The sequence below is a fragment of the Eleutherodactylus coqui genome, chromosome 13, assembly GCF_035609145.1.
Source record: "Eleutherodactylus coqui strain aEleCoq1 chromosome 13, aEleCoq1.hap1, whole genome shotgun sequence".
In the NCBI taxonomy this organism is placed as follows: Eukaryota; Metazoa; Chordata; class Amphibia; order Anura; family Eleutherodactylidae; genus Eleutherodactylus; species Eleutherodactylus coqui.
This window is the reverse complement of record NC_089849.1, coordinates 34,346,002-34,369,582: the sequence shown is the minus strand read 5'-3', so window position 1 is coordinate 34,369,582 and position 23,581 is coordinate 34,346,002. Positions and strand designations below refer to the sequence as shown.

Here is a 23,581-nt window from a genome sequence, read left to right as displayed (position 1 = left end):
CTTTCTAATCTTCCGCAGAAGCCCATTGAAAAAAAAATGGATCCTGTAAACGGACATCAAAAATGGAACCAAATGGAAATCTTCCCATTCAATTATGTCATCCAAGGCTGAAAGCGTCCTTTCTGTTTAATTCCCCTTGTTGGCAGATACAATAGCGCAGCAGTCTGCAGCACTATTATTTCCGTATAACAATTGGAAATCAAAACAGAACAGAGACAAACTTAGATGAACTGAAATCAATGGGAAATCGAATGAAACTGTTCTCCTTTTGGCCGCCCCCTGGACAGACAGCTAAGTGGAAAGCAACAGTGCAGAGGTGAACGAGCCCAAGCATCAATGGTGTGCTGAGGTGAACGAGCCCAAGCATCAGGCAATGGTGTGCTGAGGAGAAAAAAAAAGTTTGTTTTAAAGTTTTTTTCATATATATTTTTGGGTTTTACAAATTTATGGAAGAGGTTAGTGGTGGGAGGGCAGGAAATGGGATTTCCCCCTTCACACATAGCAGCATCCTGCCTATCAACCATCCTGCACAACAAAGAATTGAATTATTTTCAACGATATCCTAATATATTTATATTAAGAAGCATGTTCCATTTATCCCACGGCTGCAGAATTTTAACATTTCCACAGCTCCCCACCCACCACCAGTGACAGCAGACAGAATTAACAGGTAAGTCATGAAGTCAGGTAAGGCACAGCTGATGGAAAGGGACTTACTGAGATATGTACTCAGTTAGAAATGAGGATATGTCTTATAGGCAATGCTCTATGGGAGAAAAAATGCAAATTAGTAGCAACTAGTAAACTTCGGAAATGTTCAGTTTGGCAAAAAGGATGGTTCGGTCCAAATTAGTTTGAGCTGAACCATAACTTCACCAATATTCCTAAAACTGGTGTATAACAGTGTCTAAGAGCCTTAGAAGCTCTATATAACATTCGTAGGTCATCTAGGACGGTATCTAAGTACGTTAAAGCTGCTTTTAAGGCAAAGTTTAAGACGAATAAGAAGGAGGAATAACTGTTTGCAAAGCATTATGGGCTACCCTGAGGTCTTGGGGTCCTTCCTCTTTTTCTCATTTTGGTGGGTTTAGCTGGGATGAACTTCCTATGATTCAAGTTTGCTCTAAACCAAACATTCAACAAAGTTCTTCCCGAAGGAGGGTTCGAATGTGTAGAGAAGTAGAGCACGCTGCTTTTTTTAACTTGTTTGACCAAAATGCACACACAAAATATAGAAATGTGAACAAATCCATTGAAATCAAAGGGTTCTATTCTCTGCGTATCGCATGCGCAAATTTTGAGCACACAAATACGACTGTGTGAAGGAGCCCTTAGGGCAGGGACGTAACTATAGAGGGTGCAGGGGATGCGGTTGCACCCGGGCCCAGGAGCCTTAGGGGGCCCATAAGGCCTCTCTTCTCCAAATAGGGAGCCCAGTACTATGAATAAAGCATTATAATTGGGGGGCCCGTTACAGGCTTTGCATTGGGGCCCAGGAGCTTCAAGTTACGTCTCTGTGCAGCATGGTTTAGGTATGGGTAAGGGGGGGGGGGGGCAGAGAGAGTGGGGGGCCCAGCTCACCTTTTGCATCAGGACCCCTGAGCCTTTAATTACGCCCCTGCATTAGGGAGTCTGATCATGGGACCCTCACGCAGCGTCTCTGTGCCAGCTAGTAATACTGTAGAGACCATCATCACTGATCATCTGCTCGATAGCGGATTGTGCAAACACAACTTACCAAAGTACAACAATAATTAAAACGTTCAAATATAATTTGCACCTCAATTTGGCATCACGTTGAAGACCTCATCTTGCTAGAGGGCAATCCAAACCTAATCAAACTTCACACCAGGTGTGGGCCTGTTACAATGTATCACTGCCGGTAAGGGGCAGTTTACATCAGCGTTCAAGTTTCTGTTTGGAACCTCCATCAGTGATTTTCGCTAAAATACAGGATGAAATAGCGCTGCGTGCTGGAGTACCGCGTCCGGTGAAATGCTGAATGGAAATTGAACGTGGCGTGTTCTGTCCGTGCAACAAACCCCTGCAATAAGATTGTGAAGACCCTCAGGGCTTCTCTGTATTTCTGCCTTAAGATAGTGCCAACACAAATACAATATGCTGCAAAACAGAAGTATTGCCCTAGGGCTTATTCACACGGGCATAAGTCAGACGGGTTTTCACGCGCAGCCGATATACACTGCCCCTCTGATGCATTGGCTTACAATGTGTCAGTCAGTGCACAAGGGTGTGTTTCCGCGTCGTGAAAGTGCCCGAACGGGCGCTTACACGCCGCCGCCGGCAGCTGCATAGATTCCTATGGGAGCCTATGCTAGCTGCCGATGAAGGGAGGTGGGAGGGAGTTTAGCAGCGTGACTGCTAAACTCCCTCCCCCTTTTTTCCTCTCCGCCCCTTGCCACTATTTCCAATGGGAGGGGGCAGAGCTAAGCTCCACCCTCTCCCATTGCTGGCTGCAGACAAGGGGCGGGGAGGGGGCTGAAGCTTAGCTACACCCCCACCCCGCCCCCTCCCATTGCAAACGGCCGGAGGGGAGGAGAGAGGAGGTGAGCTGGCGAGGGCGCGGGAATGTCTCCCAAGGCTCCACGGCATTACAGCCTTGGCGTATATGTGCCAGGCCCTTTGCCGTTCAGGCGTTTTTACGGCGCCGGCGGGCACACATAAAACGCTTACGGACGTGTAAATAGGCCCTTGTACTGAATAAGTGATCAGATGATCACCAATTCAAGTACCCCATGAAGCCAAAAAAAAAAAAAGTAACTATAAAGTTGAGTACATTATATGGTGCATTAAATGGTACCAGTGAGATATACAACTCATCCCACAAACCACAAGCCATCAGATGGCTATGGCAATGGAAAAAAAAAAAAAAAAAAAACAGCCGAAAAAATAATTGGCCGCAACCTGAAGGAGTTAATGCATTTTCTTTTTAAAGCCCTAACTGTGATTGGATTAAAGTTGTATGAAGACATAATATGTAATATTCCTTATAGAAGTATATGGAGCCTTATTGCACCTCATTAGAGATGAGCGAACGTGCTCGTTTAGGACAATTACTCGATTAGGCATTGCTTTTTTCGAGTAACTGCCTACTCGAGCGAAAAGATTTGGGGGGCGCTGGGATGGAGCTTTCTCCCCCCCCCCCCCCCCCCCCACTCCCTCGCAACCCCCCGGCGCCGCCCGAATCTTTTCGCTCGATTAGGCAGTTACTCGAAAAAAGCGATGCTCAATCGAATAATTGCTTTAAACGAGCACGTGCGCTCATCTCTACACCTCATACAGGCATGGCTCGCTTCACTGAACCCCATAGACATTCTCCCCACCCACATTACTTCTGAGGGTTAATAACCCCGCCATGCTGTGCCAAGAGGTTCTGCTATGTGTGCGGCTTATACGTCTCTGCTTTATATTCACTATTGGTTTTTTGGTTTTGGCAATGCAGAAAACAGATCGATACTTTGTTGCGTGGGCCGGCTTAGTAGAAGCTGCATGTATGTGCAGACTAAGCATTACTGAAGATCTGACTATGTAACGCAGAGTATTGCCAAACCGAAAATGGCACTTCATATCTAGATTTTGTCTTCCTGTGAAGTTTGGTATCTAGAATAGGTTTCGGCTGACTAGGCACAAGATTTAAAGTTTCCTCTTTGGCATAGCACGGTTCTGATACAACTGAGGTCTGCGATTTGTGCCTCGCAGCACGGAGAAAACAAAGAAAAAGACCTGATAAAGTTATAAAGCACAGACATAAGTAACATCTTCTCATGTTCACTCACTTAAAGGGAATGCATATTTGTTTTACTAATTGAGCCCAGGTATTGAAACAATTTTCCTTTTCTAACCCGATTTTACTTTTTGACTGTAGATTTTTTATCCCATCATATGCACATGACTACGGAAGCGACCATCCTGCCTGAGCTGCCGTTAACAGGATTTAGGGATGCTTTACAGCAGCCTCATGGGCCATAGACAATGAACAAGAGTGGACCCATTGAGAGTGCTGCTGTGGGCGTGCTCTGTGACCTGTGCAGAGGTCATTGCACAGAGAGGGGTAGCAGGTGAGCTGTGACCATCACTTGCAATGAATGGTGGACCCTGTGGAAAATGCAGAAAGGGAGGCCATTACCTAAGATATAAGGATGTCTTGAAGTGGCACCTTAAGTCCTGCGGCTTTTCACATGACCATTTGGGTGAGCTTGATCAGTGAAGACCAGAATGGCGAAATGCTGTCAAAACAGCCACTAATGTCTTTGAACAATCCCACCTTGAAGAACTTGATATCAAACGCTAAATTCAAAAAAGACTTGCTCAAAGCCCTCCTATAATTACACCTACGATTCTAGTACACCACTATACTGTGTCACCTGTGACCAGACCTTTAAGACCAAGTTCGGTTTTGCATCACACATTTGAATGCATGCCAGAAAATAGGGTGTTGCCGTCGATGGACACGTCATGGAAGACATCATCTATCGATATAAAAAGGCGAATGCCCTAACTGACTGACTACTAATTCTATAACTTCTCGGTGTCGTACAAACCTGAAATTTGGCACAACCATTCTTTAGATCCTAAATAGGAAAAGTAAAGGGGTCACAGCTTGATTACTCAATGCTAAGTGCAAAAGTAAGTGCACCCCTATGCAACATACCTAATCTATTTCTCTATCTTCCCGGTGGTGTATAAAAGTAAAATTTGGCACAACCATTCTTTAGGTCCTAAATAAGAAAAGTAAAGGGGTCACCACTTGATTATTCAATGCTAAGTGCAAAAGTAAATGAACCCCTATGTTATGTAACTTCCCGATGTCATACAAGTGTGAAATTTGGCACGACCATTCTTTAGGTCATAAATAGGAAAAGTAAAAGATTACAACTTGATTATTCAATTCTAAGAACAAATGTAAGTGACCCCTATGCAATGTAACTAATAAAACACATCTGAACCGCACAAACCTGACATTTGCCATAGCTATTTTTTTACGTCCTAATAGGAAAAGTAAAAGGGTTGCAACTTCTATATTCAATTCCAAGCATTAAAAACTGCCATACACGAGAGAGTTCTTTTCTCAGAAACCATAAAGCCTGGGGAAATGATTTGTATACTAAGAAGAATCTACCTCACTTCTATGTGTATATACTGAGGAGAATCTACCTTACCTCTATGTGTATATACTGAGGAGAATCTAACTGACCTCTATGTGTATATACTGAGTAGAATCTAACTAACCTATGTGTGCATATACTGAAAGGCCATTGACTGCAGGGATGAAGCATGCCTTTAAGACTAAGAAGGGGTTGCAACCCCCAGTCTAATGGTAAATTTGAATAAAAAAGGGTGTTACCTTTAAGGGTAAAAAGTGAGGAGAGTGGGAGGAGTGGCACATTCTGCAGAGGGACATTGGTACATGCAGTCTGAGGAGAATCTAATGCTCTTCTATGTGTATACCGATTTTATTCCTTGGTTCCTCTGAAGTAACCATGACTTCATAAAAGTTTCCGTGCGAACAACAGGTAAAAACACCTGGACCAAATTAATTCAGGCAAAAACGGGTATATCAGCTAGTCTATCTATATAGGTGTTGTTGACGTTTCATTGTAATCTTGCCTGTGATGATAATGTGACTGCTGCAAAGTACAGGAAGTGACAGACTATTGTTAGCCTTAGTGGTCAATATGAAAGATGCAGGATTTTAGGATTTTTCTTTAAAATATAGATCACAACATCAAAGTATTAAAAACACCAAAATCATACCAGAAACTAGGGTGTCACCGTTGATGGATATGTCATGGAGGACATCATCTATCTATCTATAAAGGCGAATGCCCTCACTGACTCGCCACTAATTCTCTAACTTTCCGGTGTCGTACAAACGTGAAATTTGATACGAGCAAAAATTCTTATACATGTTTAACATAAAAACTGGATTTATATAATAAGTCTTCTTCCAATTATGCATTCACTAAAATGTGCACTACCAAACTAAAGAGAAACTGAATGTTTACAACTTTCCTCTATATAGCTACTTCCCTATATATGAATATATTTAAAAGAGAAGGCGATCACCACCTCTGCTTACCCCTAGCTCCACCCCTGAATAAAACCAGTGTCTTACCCATGGGAATGTCAGCATTTCATGTAGACTTCTGGATGACCGTTACGGCAGTGACTGAAATCAATACCAGTATCTACTTAATCACTTTCTAAACAGAGACTTTACCCTTCTTCCTTATTGGCCACCTGGATGTTTATAATTTATGAGTAGTCAGGAACTAGTTAATGAGTATCTGCAGAATCAAGTTCTGGGAATAGCATAAAGGAACATAGCAACTAAAACTGAACATTGTGTTATGTCTAGTACAGGGTCTGAGGGGGTGGAGCATGACAGGTACTTATGCTCCACCCTTGAGGATCTGCACTAGATAAAACAAAGTGTACCAGTCCTGCATGTTGTAGCCCTCTAAGCAATTTAATGGTAGGTGCTTGATAAGGATCAAGGTTAGAATGGTCACAGACTATAAAATAACACCTTAGAGAAGACCTCAGTAATCAGGCATCTTGGAAGACCGGAGTTACGTAAGAGCTGGATGCAAAACATCTCATGCAGATCAGACATAACATATTGCCCTAAGGCCTCCTTCACATGGGCGACAAAGACGAACGATTTTCATGCGTTGCAACAATGCTACAAATCGCATGTATGTGAAGCCCATACTTTCCTATGGGTTCCTTCACATTTGCCAGGTTTTATTAGCATGTGACATTAAAGGGGTTGTCCCGTGAAAGCAAGTGGGGTTATATACTTCTGTATGGCCATATTAATGCACTTTGTAATATACATCATGCATTAAATATGTGCCATACAGAAGTTATATACTCACCTTCCCTGCGCTGGCGTCCCCGTCACCATGGTCCCGTCTAATTTCTGCGTCTAATCTCCCGATTAGACGGGCTTGTGCAGAAGGGTCTTCCCCCATCTGCTCTGTCCTGGCACGAGCGGCGTTCTGGCTCCACCCCCTTGTACGCCTCATCGCATAGCTCCGCCCCCTCACGTGTGCCGATTCCAGCCAATCAGGAGGCTGGAATCGGCACATGTGAGGGGGCGGAGCTACGTGAAGACGCGTACACGGGGCGGAGCCAGAACGCCGCTCGTGCCGGGACAGAGCAGATGGGAGAAGACCCTTCTGTGCAAGCGCGTCTAATCGGGAGATTAGACGCAGAAATTAGACGGGACCATGGCGACGGGGACGCCAGCGCAGGGAAGGTGAGTATATAACTTCTGTATGGCACATATTTAATGCATGATGTATATTACAAAGTGCATTAATATGGCCATACAGAAGTATATAACCCCACTTGCTTTCATGGGACAACCCCTTTAAGAGTCAAAAACCTTGTTGGTTTTGCAATATGTACGCAACTTGCAAGGTTTTGTACCCCATGTTTCTCTATGGAGCCTTCCTCTGTGTTCCATCGCATAAAGAAAACAATTTTCATGCGTTGCAATGCAACTTTGACAGTAGGAAGTCCTACTGTCAAAGCCCTAAACTAAGCCCTAACTGCAGAAAAAAAAAACCCAAAAAACCACATAAATCACCTAAGAAGCGCTGTCATCTCCGACACGGGTCTCCCCTGAAGCTCCCCGACACTGGCTTGAAGTCTTCTGCCAAATCTTCCTTGATTAGAGGATCAAAATCCCCGCCTCCAGGAGGAGCTGGCTATGATGAGCTCCGTGGCTCAGCCAATCAGAGCCACTGCTTGTTTAAGTTATCACAGCCATTCAATGAAAGAATGGCTGTGATTGGTTCATTGAGTGTCGGCAATGATTGGTTCACGAGTGCCCTGGCTCAGCCAATCATTGCCGGCAGTCGATGACCCAATCACAGTCATTCATTCATTCATTCATTGAATGGCTGTGATTGGTTTAACAAGCAGTGGCTCTGATTGGCTGAGCCACAGAGCTTGTCAACCAATCACAGCCAGCCTTCCTGGAGGCAGGGATTTTGATCCTCCAATCTAGGAAGGGCGGGCAGAAGACTGAAGACAGGTGCAGAGGTGAAGAGCAGACCCATGCCGGAGAGGACAGCGCCTCTGAGGTAATGTATTGTTTTTCTTAGTTTTTTTCTCAGTGGCTAGGGCTTTTTTTTCGGCGTAGGGCTTATATTTCAAGACCCCACCCCTCTCCTGAAAATCCTCCCTGCTGGCGCTACAAAATCATGGTATTGCCACAAGAAAATGCAGCGATATCGCAAGGACAAACATTGCAATATTGCTGTGATTTTCTCGCTGTGATATCGTGTCGCCCGTGTGAGGGAGGCCTAAAGGACAGATATACATACAGTATATGAACGTTGATAACACAACATGTATATAACAAAACCAAAAAGTGAGGAGAATGGGATATGTAACTAACTTACTAATACAAGAAGTTCCTACCTATAAGCGGAGCACTCACCCTGATGAGGGCAACCCCACGTCAAGAACCTAGGCTGACCCTGACTGTCTCTAGTTGGAAGCAGGGTTATGACAGCAATAATGTATAATATATCTAGAGTCTAATGTTTATAGACAGCAAGTACTCAGGAGATCCTGTAGATCCAAACCATCCAGCGGATAAGTGATCACATTGGTGTTCAGCACCAAAATGACATTGAGCATGTGAATTATGAGGACTAGGGATGACGCTGTGACGTCATCCTGGTCCCGATTCAACACGGCCAGCAAACCATGACAACTGGATTGTTCTATTCCTCATTTTCATTTATTTGTCCACTGACAATGGTTTATAAATCCATTTATCACACAGACATAAATTTATGAAATCCTGTGCTCAACCTACAGATGTAGCAAATGTTAACTTGACATTTAAGGTGTTATGATAACATAACTAGAAAGCACTACAATACTGTATATTGAGTTATTGCGGTGCACTAGTTGTGCCTATGATTGCTACAATAGTGAAGTACCACCTCTTGATTCTGGTCCACACAACTGCATATAGTGTATAGTATATTATGACATGGGGAATAGATTATGGGGACACATATTACAGTGTAGCAACTTTATATAGATATTTATCTGAAATAGTGACCTCTCTTTTGTGTATAAGACTAGCGGAGGAGATGGATGTCATTATCTGCAAGTCATAAATATTATACAGAGCAGGTAGCAGGAGGTCAAAAATGGCTAAGAAATGCAGCAGTTGTCTTTCTACGTTGCGGTGAGCGCTCATGCCGAGTCAGCATTGCTTCGATTCTGCTTATTCAGTGTGGAGACGATGCAGAAACCTCGCTGACATAACGCTTTCCGGCACTGCCTTTCCAGGAAGTAACGGCAAGGGTTTTCCCTAGTGAAGGGTTATTATATCCATAAAGTGCGGCTTTCCCCTTTACAATCTATTGAGTAATACTCTTTCATGTCAGAAAACATGACAATACATTATATAGCTGTCCAATGAAAACTACAAATTCTGACTATATCATTTCTCCGCACCATTCATGTATCACACAATACAAAGTTCATGGGCTACAGTACATCCAATTAGCAAGCCTGGAAATTTTTGAATGGTCCGATTTGTATACTTACCAATAAAACAGGATACTTATATGTTGTGCATTAGTGTTAAAAGAATGAAACAAATATATAATATGACCCAAGACTCGCCGACCATGATGCGTCTACTGCTATGAGGAGAGCAATACGATACAGCCACGGCCAGCCAGTGCACTGCTTGCTCCTATCCACATAGATTGTATGAAGCACATCCAGTAATACTGTATTGGGTCAAAGCCAGATCGCTAACTATTAGTGGGTTTGTGAAGAAATTACATTCCTGCTATTTGTATTAATATATTGATATGCCAAAAGTCATGGGACAGGAACTAACATTGTGTAGGACCCCCTCTAGCCCACAAAAGTGCAGCAACTCAATGTGACATTGATTCCCCAAGTGGGTGGAAGATATCTGGGGGGGATGTTGAGGGATGCCATTTGGATAGCCACCCACAGCTCCGTGGTATTTGTAGGTGCAAGATCTTAGGTGTGAATGGACCTTTCCATCACATCCCATAAATGCTCAGTTGGACTCATGTCAGGTGACTGTGCAGATCACAACATTCTTAGAAACTCTCAAGAATGCCCCAGGAACAAATTCTGAAGAACTTGGGCCAAATTGTACAATCCATTATCCTTCTGGAATATCTCATCCTTATGGAGCAAAAAGGATGTGAAAAGAACTGGTATGGAGGCGCAACACTCTAAGCTACTAGAAGATGTAGATCAAAGTCCAATGTGTGATGGTGAAAGCACTTCTTTTTTATTATTTTTTCAGAAATTAAAGACCAGCAATGGAATACACGTTTCGGGGAAGAACCCCTTCGTCAGTTCGGCTGGATAGGACAACAGGATGCCTAGGGGTGACACGATTCCAAAGATATATAGGATGTGTCGGAGGTCCTGTGTGCAGGAGGACAGGGGAGAAAAAAGTGCACTTTTTTCTCCCCTGTCCTCCTGCACACAGGACCTCCGACACATCCTATATATCTTTGGAATCGTGTCACCCCTAGGCATCCTGTTGTCCTATCCAGCCGAACTGACGAAGGGGTTCTTCCCCGAAACGCGTATTCCATTGCTGGTCTTTAATTTCTGAAAAAATAATAAAAAAGAAGTGCTTTCACCATCACACATTGGACTTTGATCTACATCTTCTAGTAGCTTAGAGTGTTGCGCCTCCATACCAGTTCTTTTCACATCCTTTTTGCTACACTTACGCCCACACTGGTGGAGCGTCATCTGGTTGGCAGCACCTCCACCATTCAAAATACTCAATCATTGAAAACTCTGTGTACTCCATAAATATTCCACTACCCTCACTGGGTCTTGCTCCACCCTCCTTTTTCATTTCTTTTACTCTCATCCTTATGGAGGTATATAAAGTCCATGAAGGGCTGCAAATGGTCACCAAGCAGTGAATTGTAGCAGGCAGTGGTCAATGACATGTTAAGATGGACCAGTGGACCAATCCTACATAGCCACCAGCCTACCACAGAGGCTGGTGCTGCTGTTTTTTATTTTCGTTCCTGCATTGTCTTGGGGGGATTACTGGGCTATTTGAGCTTGCTAGACCCGGTTATAGGATCGACTACCTCCTCATCTAGGTGGTACTCTCTACATTTTGGGAGTCTACCACACCAATTTTTCAATTTGATTATTGGTACCTGTTTGGGTTCCTGATGAAACTACGTGATATGTAGTGGAAACGCGTAGAACCTCTGTACTTTGGAAATTTAGTACCTGATCAAATTTGGTTGGGTCTTTTTCAATTTGCCTTCTTGTTGCCTAGAAACATAGGGTCTTACGTGGCATCGACCACGTTATATCCATCATCCTTTTTCTCTTGGTACATACATCCTGATTTGGGACATTCATGTTCTCTATGCGTTGATGTGTGTCCAAGATAGGTGTTTTATCAGACAGCGACCTCTATAAGATATAACCGTGCACTGTTCATTTAAGCACAAACCGTCTTCTTGAACGGTACGCTAACTGATTGAATTATCTACAAGTCAGGAACTTGATTTTCCAAAAATTGACCCCTGAAGCATTCCCAGCCAATAACTACCTTTTAGGTACTGGGTAACAGGATTCACTTAGCCGCTAAGGGAGTTTTTTTTTCCTTTTTTTCTTACTTAAAAACTTCTCCCCAGATACCTGACTTTGGCTTACATTTTTTCGGGAGATAACGCCGGTCACGTTATACTAATTTTTGTTGTGTGTATCTGTGTCTGTTTTTATATACATTTTTATTAATAAAAGTTATGTTTTAAGAGGGACACTCTAAACCCTGTGACAAGTGGACCAATCCTACAATGAAAACACTCCACACCAAATATGAAACCACCACCACCTGCCTGCACACTGCTTGTTGACAACCGGGGTCCATGGCTTCATGAGGTCTACGCCACACACAAACTCCACCATCAGCCCTGAATCAATTGGTACCAGGACTCACCGAACCATGCCATGTGTTGCCAGTCTTTTAGAGTCTAGTTAGCAACCTCACGAGCCCAAGTGAGGTGCTGTGTCCAGTGTTGTAGTGTTAACTGAGGCACTTCGGCGGGTCTTCTGCTACCATACCCTATGGAAGCTAAAGAACACTGCACTGACCTGCGGGAAATGTGTGTGGGGCCTCCTACATTGGGTGTGGATGTGACTTGTCTGTTCACATGGGCAATTCTAACCACTGGTTGCAATCATTAAGCATCTGTGGCCGACCACTGTGCTGTCCACTGTGGGTAGTAATGCCATAAATGGCATGTTCCTGATAACATTCCTTGATATACAATGTCATATGTTAAGTCCCCGCACAACTTTGGAAATGTAATGTCTAGAGATGAGCGAACCTACTTGTTTCGAGTAATTACTTGATCGAGCACCGCGATTTTCGAGTACTTCCGTACTCGGGTGAAAAGATTCGGGGGGCGGGGGGAGGTGTGGCGGCGCGGGGGGTAGCAGCGGGGAACAGGGGGGAGCCCTCTCTCTCTCCCTCTCCACTCCCCGCTGCAACCCCCCACTCACCCACGGCGCCCCCCGAATCTTTTCGCCCGAGTACGGAAGTACTCGAAAATCGCGGTACTCGGTTGAAAAAGGGGCGTGGCCGTGTAGGCTCGCTCATCTCTAGTAATGTCCCATCCATCTGGCATTCGCCATCATGCCTCAATAATCCATGTCCCATGAGAATGCAGGCCCAGTGTTCAACCTCCCTTCTCAGAGCTTCATAATCAATTTACATATTACTATTCCATGACTTTTGGCATGTCAGAGTATATCAACCGATATAGTAAAACTACAACAACCCCTTTAAAAAGTACATTCATAGGTTCAGACACACCCAACCTATATAAATACCATAAACAGATCCTATTAGCCATCATTTTTTCCCTTTTGATGATGGGCATATAATCCTTAATTCTTAATGAAGTATCTGTGCCAATGCCAGTCCATATGGCATGCACATTCTGATTAATAAGGATGAATGATCATTCTGATCACGGATATAAATGTATTCCATTTGACTAACCCAGATTAAGATAAATAAAGCTATACATTCACACATGTAGATACGATTGCACTCCAAACCACCTCGAGGAGAAAAATCTTTACATACTTTTGCAATGCATGTTCCTATACATAAAAACTGCTAAATTAACAATTACGATATATCCCACTATCAATATAACAGTGCACCAGGGGCGTAACTATAGAGGATGCAGGGGATGTGGTTGCACCCGGGCCCAGGAGCCTTAGGGGGCCCATAAGGCCTCTCTTCTCCATATAGGGAGCCCAGTACTATGAATAAAGCATTATAGTTGGGGCCCTGTTACAGGTTTTGCATTGGGGCCCAGGAGCTTCAAGTTACGCCTCTGCAGTGCACTGCTATCCTCTTATCAGGTTGTATGGGTATAACAAGTCACTAATTGTGCGGTCCCCCATTACAATCCTATTTCAATCAGTACATCTACGAGGGTAGCACTTTAGGCTTATTGGTTCTTCACAAGCATCTGTTACTGCTTAATTACATTCCTTTGGGAACGAACTGACGGCTTTTATTTTTAGCTTCCCGTTCCATCATTATTCAGAAAATTTTAATAAAAGGGGACACGTCATCAACTGTAAGAACCATAGACCAAGTTATAGCTTAGGTGATGTGGAGTCCGGGGAGCCTCTCTTCATATTCGCCCGGTCCCCATTCCTGCGGTGTCCCCTGCCAGCTTGACTGCTCTTAGAAGGCTCTTCCTGCGCACTGCCTTCAGAAAATAGTCAAGCCAATGTACGCATGCTGACGTCATCGGAGGACACCGTAGGAACAAGGGGACCAGGTGGGTATGAAAAGAAGCTCTCCGACTCCACGTCACGTAAACTATAAGCACCATAACTTAGTTTGTGGTGCTTAACGTTAATGACAGGTCCCCTTTAAATGCAAAAGACTTGCCTGTTCCTGAAAGAGTCCATGGGGTGGAGCTTGTAGATCTCTGATTGGCATTGACAAAAAAATTACCTCTTCCAGCCTGCTGACAATTTGTAGAGAAACGTGCTAAATGAGGTCTCCCAAGACGTCTGGAAAGGGATTGAATATCCCCAAGGTGGCAGATTGATTATGAAATAGACTAAAACTGCCCAAGACTAATATACAAGGTTAATGAAGTCACGATAGATCTGAAAGAGTGCATAATATACTTAAAGGAGTTTTACCACCAAAGACATTTATCCCATAGCCACAGGGAATAAACGTGTGATCACTGAGGATCCTACCGCTGGGATCCCCAGTGATACTGAAAGCAGTGTTCCTGAATGCCCCTGTGAATGGAGCGGTGGTGCACATGCTAGACCGCGCCTCTCTATTGACTTCTATTGGACAGGTAGAGATCGATGCGCTTGCCGATCTCCATCCGTCCCATAGAAGTGCATGAAACATGGTCATGCATGCACACCGATGCTTCATTCACAAAGGCATTTAGGTGTACAGTTCTTGTGATCACCTGCAGTTGAACCTCCAGCAATTACACATTTATCCCCTGTCCCTCTTTAGAGGGAATCTGCCACCTCCCTACAGCATAATAAACTAAATTATGGTACGGTTACTTGAGGTGATTCTGATTTTTGTGTGCCAATCGGAGGGTAGTGTGAGAACCAGGGAGCAGGCGAGTATTAAAAATATATCACCCCGATCCCTATCGCCTCTCCTAACAGCGCCACAATTTAGTTTATGGTGCTATAGGGAGGTGACAGGTTCCCTTTAAGTAATATACCTTGTATTCCCTATGAGATAACAATGAAGCAACATAATTTCTTAAAAACTCGGCCTTGGGCTATTCCTCTCTTATTCATCCTGCAATTGTGTGACTAATCTAACAACTGGGCTTGGTCATTCTATTTGTCAGTAGGGCGTGTGCCTACACAACCTGACAAACTCTTCATACGAGCGACTTGATCTATAAACTATGCGACCATAGCAAAGCTCTGACTCCTGTTGTAGCTCTGATTTATGCCCCGTTGGACACCACCCAGTTGTCCAATTATTCATTAATTTGCACATTAGTCACCCAAAGGAATGGGGCCGTTTGTCGGGGAATGAAGACATGTTGAATGGAGGTTATGGTGCCAATTTTACTTTTTTTGAGACATGACAGGTAGGTTGTAAAGGAACTGTCCCATCAGAACAACTGATCGCTCTATGTACACCACATGGTACAACCTCTTTAGCAAGAGTAAGGAGTTTCTCTACTCAACATGACCATGTACAATATGGCTGACCATTGACTCGAATTGTATCTGCAGCTTACATAGCAAATAACAGCTGGTTGTCAGGGATTCAGCAGCGACCTCGGTCATTTTCCTAATGATGTAATACTTAAAGCACTCACCCACCATAAACCCCCTAGCTTAGACCACAAATGGAGTAGGGGTGATGTCCTTAGAGACTTGGCAATGGAGAAGCATTAACAATTAATAGTGTCTATTGGTTGATCAGACATCAAAAAGTGCCCGTAGTGCGGCCATCACGGAAGTACACATATGCCGAGTCATCACAAATCAGCAGAAAATTAAACAGTATATTACTGGGAATGTTCTTGGTAACTGATCAATAATGTAAGATAAAATGATAAAATGGCTTGTAGGAAAAATTACTGCTGGCAGAATGTCAGAATCTAAACAAGATGGGTTTAAGTCGAGAAGAACAATAAAGGAAGCATCTACTGCTGGTCATAGGGGATATGCAACGTGAATGGATGAATGAACAGCAAAGCAAAATGGAAGGACAAAGAAGTTAAAAAAAAGGAATTTCAACAATATATAGTAAGATAGTATGTAAAGCTGAAAAAAAAAAACATTCAGTTCAGCCTATTATCCTGCAACGTTGATCCAGAGGAAGGCAAAAAAAAAAAAAAACAGAAAAAAAACCCCCAAGAGGTAGAAGGCAAGTGCGCTCAGTTGGAAAAAATTCCTTCCCAACTCCAATCTAGCAATCAGAATGAATCTCTGGATCAACGATCTTCTGAAGTGATCTGTGACTAGAACATGTAATATTATTACATCCAAGAAAGGCATCCCGGCCCCTCTTGTACTCTTTTAGTGAGTTCACCATCATGGTAAGACCAGTTTTTCACATTGGGTAGGACATTTTTTTCCTGCAGTTTTTGACCTTTTTGTCTAAAAAAAAAAATGGTGAAACACAAAACCCATAATAGACTTGTGGCAGACCACAATTATGCAAAACATAGCATCTTTATACAGAGTGGCTGCTAGAAAAAAATAAGAGGAAACTTGTGAAAAGCAAAGGGGAAGGGAGGACAAAGGGGGCGCTCTCTGGTGAAGTATCGTCAAGTCAACCAACAAATATGAGGAGAAACACACAGTTATTGCTCTACCTGATAAAATGGTGCGGATATGCACATAACTATATAGAAGCACCTCTGAATATGCTTCAGCACACCAACCTGGTCATATATGATGGGACTGGAAGCCGAGGCGTAACTTGAAGTTTCTGGGCCCCAATGCAAAACCAGTAACAGGGCCCCAACTATAATGCTTTATTCATAGTACTGGGCTCCCTATATGGAGAAGAGAGGCCTTATGGGTCCCCTAAGGCTCCTGGGCCCGGGTGCAACCGCATCCCTTGTATCCCCTATAGTTACGCCACTGACTACAAGCCTTCCAGGTCCACTTGGAGGTCTTTCCCAAGGCTCAAAACAGGTTGTAAAATTCCAAAAGAAGAACCAGTCTGACAGCTGTTTGCTAGACTTACGCCAATTACGTGACTTTTTTAACAAAAGAGAAGTAATAAGATTAAACTACATGTTTAAACCAAGGAATGGGGTCTTTATCAGGTATGAACTTTATACCTGACCTGAGGAAGACCCCATTCTAGGGTAGAAACATGTAGTTTTCTGCTTTTATTTCTCTTTTTCTAATAAAAACATCCTGCAATTGGAGTAAAGGTGTCAGTATTTCCAGCACAGCACCTATATTTGCTGCTTTTGGAACAAGAAAATAAGGCATTGGTTCACCAACCACACATGCATTTTGCCAATAGCTTAGTCTGATGAAACTGTTGGCAAAACATGTGTTATGTGTGGTCGGTGAACCAGATGGCTGCACTTCCAGAAAACAGGAGGTACGATCATGCAAATAACCAGAGCACCAGTGTACTGCTGGCAGCGAGTTATGGGTTGTTCTCTGGTGACAGACTTCCTTTAAAGCAGATTAATATTTGGTTAAAAGTTTTTGTAAAGTCATTGAGTAAGGCTGCTTTCACTTCTGTGTCGGGGGTTCCGGTTTCCTGCTCGAAGCAGAAAAGGGGAATCCCCTTGCCAAACTGATCCCTCTTATGACGGAACCTAACAGCACCGAATGGACCCTTGGCAGCGCTATTTCTTTCCGTATTTTGTGTTGGATTTGCGACGGAGCCCCCAAACAGATGTTCCATCACTGATGTGAAGGCAGTCTTAGCAGCATACTGGACTATCTGCTCCTAATAAACAAATGTATTTTGTCTGTACATTCATATTTTTCAATTGATAAGAAATTAATCTAGAAAGATTGAACTATATATCTTTTATGGTTTTAAACAATATTTATACTATTAGACCAAAATTTTAGAAGCTTATTCTAAGTATTGAGGCCATCTTGCCTCAGCTGCAGTTAACAGCTTTTAGAGATATGCTTTAAAGGGGTTGTCCCGCGCCGAAACGGGTTTTTTTTTTTTGTAACCCCCCCCCCCCCCGTTCGGCGCGAGACAACCCCGATGCAGGGGTTAAAAAAACAAACCGCTCAGCGCTTACCTGAATCCCGGCGGTCCGGCGTCTTCATACTTACCTGCTGAAGATGGCCGCCGGGGTCTGCTCCCTCCGTCGACCGCAGCTCTTCTGTGCGGTCCATTGCCGATTCCAGCCTCCTGATTGGCTGGAATCGGCACGTGACGGGGCGAAGCTACACGGAGCCGGCATTCTGCACGAGCGGCTCCATTGAAGAGAGCAGAAGACCCGGACTGCGCAAGCGCGGCTAATTTGGCCATCGGAGGGCGAAAATTAGTCGGCTCCATGGGAACGAGGACGCCAGCAACGGAGCAGGTAAGTAAAAAACTTTTTATAACTTCTGTATGGCTCATAATTAATGCACAATGTACATTACAAAGTGCATTAATATGGCCATACAGAAGTGTATAGACCCACTTGCTGCCGCGGGACAACCCCTTTAAAGCAAACTTATGGATCATAGACACAAGGGAGAGTGTTGTGAGCATGCTCTGTGACCTATGTAGAGGTCATTGTGCAGGGAGGGGGGGGGGGGGGAGGTGAGTTGTGACCATTATATAGGTGTCACTGTCACTTTTCAATGTAATCTTGCCTGTGATGATAATGAGATGACTATTGAAAAGTTTTTTTTATTTTTAAATATGCATAGTGGTCAGTTGGAGAACTGCAGGATTTTAAGATAAAAAAAACCCATAGGGCTCCTGCCCATGTGCAGATATTTGCTGCGGAATCAGCGATGGGTGTCCGCACCGCAGGCTCACCGCAAATAGTGTCCATAGCATGCTATGGGAAATCGATTCTTCTTCCACAATTGCGGAAACCAATTGCAGTTTCCGTAAGCGGAGGGAAAAATAAATAAAAAAAAAAAAAAAATAATAAAATTAAAAAAAATTTAAAAAAAATCGCAACATGGTCCATTTTTCCACGGATTCCGTGTGGACGGCTTCCATTGAAGTCAATGGAAGTTGTCCAATCCGCAGGCCATCCACAATGAACTTTGCAGACAGGTCGCGAATTCCGAGTCGTGACCTAGCGACAGCGCGAGGAAGAAATAAAAAAATCTGTACTGCGCATGCCCAACAGCAAGTCGCCGGGTCTATCTGCATTACAGATTACCCCGCGACATACCAGGTACGCACGGGCACCGCTGCTGGCAGAGCTGGATTCCGGATGTGTGCAGTGGGCCATAGAGCTTTGTAACAAGGTGAGCCTGAAACAAAAGTTGAGTCTGAAGACCTATTATTTTATACTCGGTCCAATCTGTACACAGAAGTAAAAAGCCTCAGAAAACACGGGCAGTGCATCCTCTTACTGCGCATGCTCAGCGCATTGTATGAAATAAGCTGAGCTTGCGCCACAACACTTTCTACCAAAATGGGTGCTTACTGCGCATGCTCAGCCGTGTCCGTTGACTTATATGGGCTCAGATGTTTTTAATGCAGCTTATTGTAGATAGCAATAGGCCGAAATGTGCAGTAAAACGCACATTGTGGCAGCTCGTGATACTGCGCATGCTCGGCTTATTAGGGTTTCATACAGAAGTTGCCACGCATGCGCAGTAAGAGGATGCGCTGCTCGTGTTTTATGGTGCTTTGTTATTTCTGTTTAAACATCGGAACAAGTATAAAATAAGTGGCATTCAGACCCGACGGCTGTCCTGGCGTCTATCGGCTCCACTAATTTCAATGCAGCCCACAGATGTATATGGAGAAACCCAAGCATGCGCTGCAAGTGGAAACATTCGGCCCTCCAACACACAAAATTAAAATTGACGCATGCGCCAAGCTGGAGGAGCGAACTGCTGACATTGAAAGCGGGTTCAAGTGCGCATCCTTGACCTCTGAAGACTGTAGCAACTGATCCTACTTCATGCATTTGGATACATGGGAGTGAAGTAACTGCATAGCTGAATAATGATACAGTGTTTGTAAATGGATACATTAGTAACATAGTATGCAAGGCCAAAAAACAAGACATCTGTCCATCCAGTTCAGCCAATTACCCCTCAGGGAACGGTACAGTTTGAGCATTGCCGGGCATTTAATGCTAATGGGAAAGCCCCTTTAAGTCAATGAATAAGCAGACTGCTACCCATAAACCAAATATATTTTGTCTATAAATTCACATTTTCAATTCCCAAGGAATTGGTCATCAAGATTAAAATATTTTCCATGGTTGAAAAGATATTTCTAATGGAAAAAAACCATAAAACAACTTTAAAAACTTATCCTAAGTCTTGCCTTAAGCCGAACTAGTCAACTCCACCCTTTAAGGAGCTTATGCTCCATTCTCCTCCAAACCCAAGTATTGTTCTTTTGCCTGTAAGAGGTGTGGCTGATGGGGAACAGTCAAAATTACAGTCTTCTGTCCTAAATTCTTTGGAGATTGCCTGCTTACCTAGCAAATTCTAGATGGAGGAAGAAGTACTAGTTATGTGAACTCATGGATAAGTCACCTGAAAGCCGTCACATCATTCTAAGTACATTGCTCATAAAGGACTACGACACGAGTTACTCTGCCACAGAACATTCAGGAAAACCTAAGCAATCCCATTTATCCCCCTGCAATGATTAGTGCCGTCCATAGGGGAATTCTATTACCATTCTCTAGAACAATCACTACTTCACCTTCTATCCTCATTTTACAACATTTCTGCAAGTCTCTTCTACAAAACAGCCCCAATTTTACCATCACCCCCAAACCGTGTCCTTCACCAGTGAATGACAACCCGACCCTCCTTCTAACACAAGGTTACATCCCAAGGTAATGAATGCAGGTGAAATCCTGACTAATCATCCAGGGCCGACGATGTGCAGGGCAGGGTGGCGACGGTACTGCAGTGAGGTCATATGGGATAAAGTTCTGCATTACGGTCCATTAACCCCCTTTTTTCTGGCTCATGCAATATACCATCCTGCACTGCCTTTGAAACAACTATGTATAGAATGGCTAAAAGTCAAAAGGGTTAATTCCCACGAAATGCAAAAATAAAATGGAAATCAGACGCCTAAACGTAACATTCAGCATAGTTAAAATGAGTTACTTGTACCGATAACCGCGATGAGAACTGTTCTGGTTGGTTAGCAATGTATTTTTTTTTCCCACAGACTTCTTTAAATACATATTAAGAACTGTTATGTGATTTCTCCGATTCTTGGACGGGACCCAAAATAAAAAGGAAAGAAAAAAAAAAACACCCACAGATAGAAGCAGCAACCGGGGATCTAGCTGGAAACACTGCAGCAGGATACCCCGAAAACCCTTTGGAAGTCATGATGTCTAAGGGGACTTCATGCTAAAATATTTTTTTTTGCTTCAGTGTATAAGTATATAGACATGAAAGGGTCAATATACGGACAGATTGGGAATGGCAGACTGTATAGAGCGAGTCTGGCAGCCTGCAAGCTCTTTGACAAGGATGCCCGTTTTATCAAGGCATGACTAAAAGAAGGCTGGTGCATGGGATAAGGAGTACTGCAATGCAGGGCAGAGTTGGTGTGCCTGCATGTGCACCTAGCACTGCATTGCAGATCACAACTTTACGAAGACATCATGCAAGCTCGCTCCCTAGAATAGGCAATGTACGGTCATAGATCGAAGTATTAGAAAGTCATTGCTATAGCCTTCACTTACCTTCCTGGGTTAGATGTTCTCCCTGGACTGCAGTAGCCCATGTGAGTAATAATAAGGGGAACATGATATATATATTTTTTTCCTCTGGGAATTTAGAAGCTTGCAGCGTTAGGCATGAGCTGGTCCAGAGGCTTCTAGAGGATGCATTAAGCTGGGATACGGGAGGGAGGATCAGCTTCTTCCGTACTGAAGCATAGTAGCAGCACCGAGCTAAGAGTGCTTAGTCTATCATTCCCACACTGTGACACTGAGCATCCTAGCAAAGGCTGGGGGGGGGAGATCACATGACAACCTTCCAATGAAGCTCGAAGGAAGACATCTTTGTTATGGGCTACTTACTTTTAGTGATAGAGATTCATGCGCCAAGTCATTAGAAATGATAATTATTTAGGGGAAATCGAAATTAATTCAATAGGGATCTAAGAATAAATGGGAACAAAAGAAGAAGATTAGATCATTTGATTCCGCACAGGAAAAATAGAGATGCGCAACCTGAAACAGTTGTTTTTATTTCAAAGCGCCTATTCATTTTAGGATATTGTACATATGAAAAAGGAGTCTGAATATTGTGCAAAGGTTTTAGGCAGGGGTGGAAGAAATGCTGCAAAGTGGGAATGCTTTCAAAAATAGAAATGTTAACCCTTTCCAATCCAATTTGTATCCTGGTTTTCCTAGGGGGCTTACTCTTCTTCTGCTGTTATACAACGGCGCTATCTGCTGGCTAAAGCCAGTACTGCATGAGGTGACACGTTGGATAGGCTCCGACAGCAAAGGGGCTGGCAATATACAGTAAGAGAACCCCGACGGATGTCTTCCAACATCGGAGCTGTACAGCCTTAAATCATAATGTCTTCAGAGGTCAGACAGTGGATTGGAAAGGGTTAATAGTTTATTTTTGTCAGCTAACAAAATGCAAAGTGAATGGACAAAAAAGAAATCTAAATCAAATCAATATTTGGTATGACCAGCCATTGTTTTCAAAACTGCAGCGGTTCTTCTAGGTATACTTGCACACAGTTTTTGTAAGAACTCGGCAGGGAGGTTGTTGCAAACATCTTGGAGAACTAATCACAGATCTTCTGTGGATGTAGGCTTGCTCACATTCTTCTGTCTCTTCCTGTGATCCCAGATAGACTGGATGATGTTGAGATCAGGGCTCTGAGGGAACCGTATCACCACTTCCAGGGCTCCTTGTTCTTCTCTACTCTGTCGTTAATGACATTGGCTGGATGTTTGGGGTTGTTTTTCTGCTGTAGAATAAGTTTGGAGCCAATCAGTAAAAAAATTCTTACTTTGCAGCATTTTTTCCACACCTGCCTAAGGCCAGCTGCACACAACCAGGTCGAATTCCGCATGCGGGAGCCTGCGATGGAATCCAGCCCTGACCGCGGCCGGCAACGACACGTACCTGTGCAGCACAGTATATGATGAAAGTTTTGTGAAAATGCTCCTTTCCTCCTAGGCAGGGGAAGCAGTATTGACCAGCCTAATCCTTAGGTGCTTACATCTCCTCATCTTCTCTGTGTTGGTCACAGCAAAGCACTTGTCTCATAGGCCATCCTTAACCCCTTGAGGACGCAAATCTTTTTTTTTTTTCAGTTCAGAGGACTCTAGTAAAAACTATGGGGGCAAAACCCAATAAAAAATGGTGTGTATACTCAATGGGTTTTGGGATTTATATTTTTCAAAGAAAAAACCCCAAAAAGATAGTACCAAATGTTAGCACCACAGGAATATTGTTGAAGTGCAAGATATAGGAGTAAGGAATTAATGGCTAAGAAGAACCATCCATTGTGGTTTACTATAAAATAGGTTTAGTAATTTCATGTTGGAAAAACCTATAAAAATGATACAATGTGCCCTCCTTGTACGTGTTCCTATAGATATGGTACAATGTGCCCTCCTTGTACGTGTTCCTATAGATATGGTACAATGTGTTCTCCTTGTACGTGTTCCTATAGATATGGTACAATGTGTTCTCCTTGTACGTGTTCCTATAGATATGGTACAATGTGTTCTCCTTGTACGTGTTCCTATAGATATGGTACAATGTGTTCTCCTTGTACATGTTACTATAGATATGGTACAATGTGCCCTCCTTGTACGTGTTCCTATAG

The 23,581-nt window shown here is 43.4% G+C and overlaps 1 protein-coding gene across 1 annotated transcript in view; it reads right to left on the bottom strand.

Moving 5' to 3' along the window:
• CNTNAP1 (contactin associated protein 1) overlaps positions 1–21,639 on the bottom strand; it is a 102,421-nt gene extending 80,782 nt beyond the window's left edge. The window contains exon 1 of the mRNA XM_066587989.1: positions 21,465–21,639. Coding sequence (XP_066444086.1) covers positions 21,465–21,528 — 64 coding nt within the window. The 5' untranslated portion in view covers positions 21,529–21,639. The remainder of the gene's footprint in view (positions 1–21,464) is intronic.
• Between the last annotated feature and the right edge of the window lie 1,942 nt (positions 21,640–23,581).